This window comes from Rhincodon typus, chromosome 4, assembly GCF_021869965.1.
Source record: "Rhincodon typus isolate 14 chromosome 4, sRhiTyp1.1, whole genome shotgun sequence".
Taxonomy (NCBI): Eukaryota; Metazoa; Chordata; class Chondrichthyes; order Orectolobiformes; family Rhincodontidae; genus Rhincodon; species Rhincodon typus.
The window spans coordinates 37,261,367-37,263,321 of record NC_063335.1 but is presented as its reverse complement, the minus strand read 5'-3'; the positions used below and the strand labels follow the sequence as shown (position 1 = coordinate 37,263,321).

At 50.0% G+C, this 1,955-nt stretch overlaps 1 protein-coding gene across 2 annotated transcripts in view; it reads right to left on the bottom strand.

Moving 5' to 3' along the window:
- The window catches only part of fam91a1 (family with sequence similarity 91 member A1), a 49,123-nt gene extending 48,719 nt beyond the window's left edge, over positions 1-404 (bottom strand). Inside the window, exon 1 of one of the 2 annotated variants that reach the window (XM_048595709.1) lies at positions 70-404. In XM_048595709.1, the coding sequence (XP_048451666.1) occupies positions 70-141 (72 nt within the window). In that variant the 5' untranslated portion in view covers positions 142-404. The remainder of the gene's footprint in view (positions 1-69) is intronic. The other variant, XM_020526681.2, reaches the window with a different exon arrangement.
- Between the last annotated feature and the right edge of the window lie 1,551 nt (positions 405-1,955).

The window sequence follows — 1,955 nt, the reverse complement described above, 5'->3', positions numbered from 1 at the left end:
CCGCGCTGACCCTCTCTGACAGCGCCGCGCTCCCTCCGCGCTGACCCCCTCTGACAGCGCAGCACTGACCTGCTTGACATTCCCGGGAAGTTTGGACCACGGGTAGTTCTGGCGGATGTGAAACTCCACGTCGATGTTCATGGCAGGCGGATGGGCCCGAGCTGCCAGTCAGTAGATTTGTTTCGTCCTTTGCTCCTAGCCCATAGCGGAAAACAGCGAGTTTGAGCGAGCGGTTACTGGAAGATGCTGCGCTTCAGAAGGCCACCCGGTGCTCGCGCGCACGCGCGCACACAGACCGGGCCCAAACGCCGAGTCTCCTCCGCTCCACCGGTCCGTCGTTACCTACGTGCACCAGGAGGTGAAAAACGTGAACGTAGCTGCGCGAGCGCTCCTTTTTGAGCATGCGCTGTCAATGCCAGCCCGAATAAAACCGCGCATGCGTCGCACGAGGCTCCCGCACTTAGCCCCCCCACCCAACCTACGACCGTGTTTGCGCATGCTTCCCGTCCCGCTCCTGCCGCGATCCGGCGGGGAATGTGTATGCGATAACTGCTGGAGACCGTCTGTTCGCGCATGTGTGTCACCACCCGCGCGCAGACTCATGCGCACTGTCCCACAGCGTTCCAATTTACGCGCATGCGGCCTTTCCATCCTTGACCGGGCCGCGGCTGCAGCGAAATTTCTATTCGATTATTGTGAGCGTGTCGTTCAAGTCACCGTAAGGAGATACGGCGTTGTCTAAGCGATGCGCAATAAGCTGAACAGCAAATAGCTGCACGAATCAAGGTCAGAAATCACACTGCCTCAGGTTATAGTCCAACAGGTTTGTTTGAAAACACCTGTGGGACTATAACCTGGTGGCGTGTGATTTCTGACTCTTGTCCACCCCAGCTCAACACCGGCACCTCCCCACGTAACACAAATCAAGTGCTTGGTAATATGAAATTTATTTTATAATTAGCATTTCATCTTGAATGAATCAGGACTGTCGCGCAAGAAACATCTTGGAAAGGGAACACTAATTCGTGCAGAATCAGAACTGAGTGCTAATTGTTCACATGAAGGATCAATGTTACCTGTCAAACGTTTGCTGAAGGATCTCAGAACAGTAAGGTAGAAACTTGATAGATGAGTGTGTTGCAGCAGTTCAAAAGTGAGGGAAACTTTTTTTTTATCAATTGGATTGCTGTTAATCATTATCCACTCCAATCCTAATAGTGTCCACCACTCACAGAAGGCCTTAAGCAAGTTGGTAGACAATAGATAAGAAAGTGTGGAGCTGGAGGAACACAGCAGGCCAGGCAGCATCAGAGGAACAGGAATACTGACATTTCGGGTCAGGACCCTTCAGAAGATAGACAATGCATGCTTCTTCTTGAGAAACACTTAGGCACAGTCAAGAATGTGGATAGTGGGCTGGCAGCCACACATTCCACTGGTCATGACCAACTTGGGCCAAGTCCAGTCACAGATGCATGAGGAATCCTCAACAACTACCTCCACTGTGTACTCAGTGATCAAAGAACTCACAATGGACCATCTAACATTGTCATAGATCCAGGCACCTGAAATGACAATGGCAAAATCAGCCCAGTGGGCTGGACAAGCAAATCCCAACCAACATTTGGAGATTAATGCCAAAGTTGGAAAGAGCTGTCTCACTGACTAGTCCAGCAATCGTCTGAAGTGAATAGCTGTCTGTCCAACTGTTCTTCTCTCTCTCTTGACTCTATCCCCACCTATTATTTACTCCTTACCCCCTATCCTGACACTATTTTCTACAAGTAAACCGACGTTTTCCTAGCTACCATCAATTGAAAGGTCACCTGACCCATAACGTTAACTCTGATTTCTCTTCACAGATGCTGCAGACCTGCTGAACTTTTCCAGCAACTTTTTTTTTATTCCAAAATGAAGATGTTGGCAAGAAGTTATGCCTGATGGCCAGGATTGGA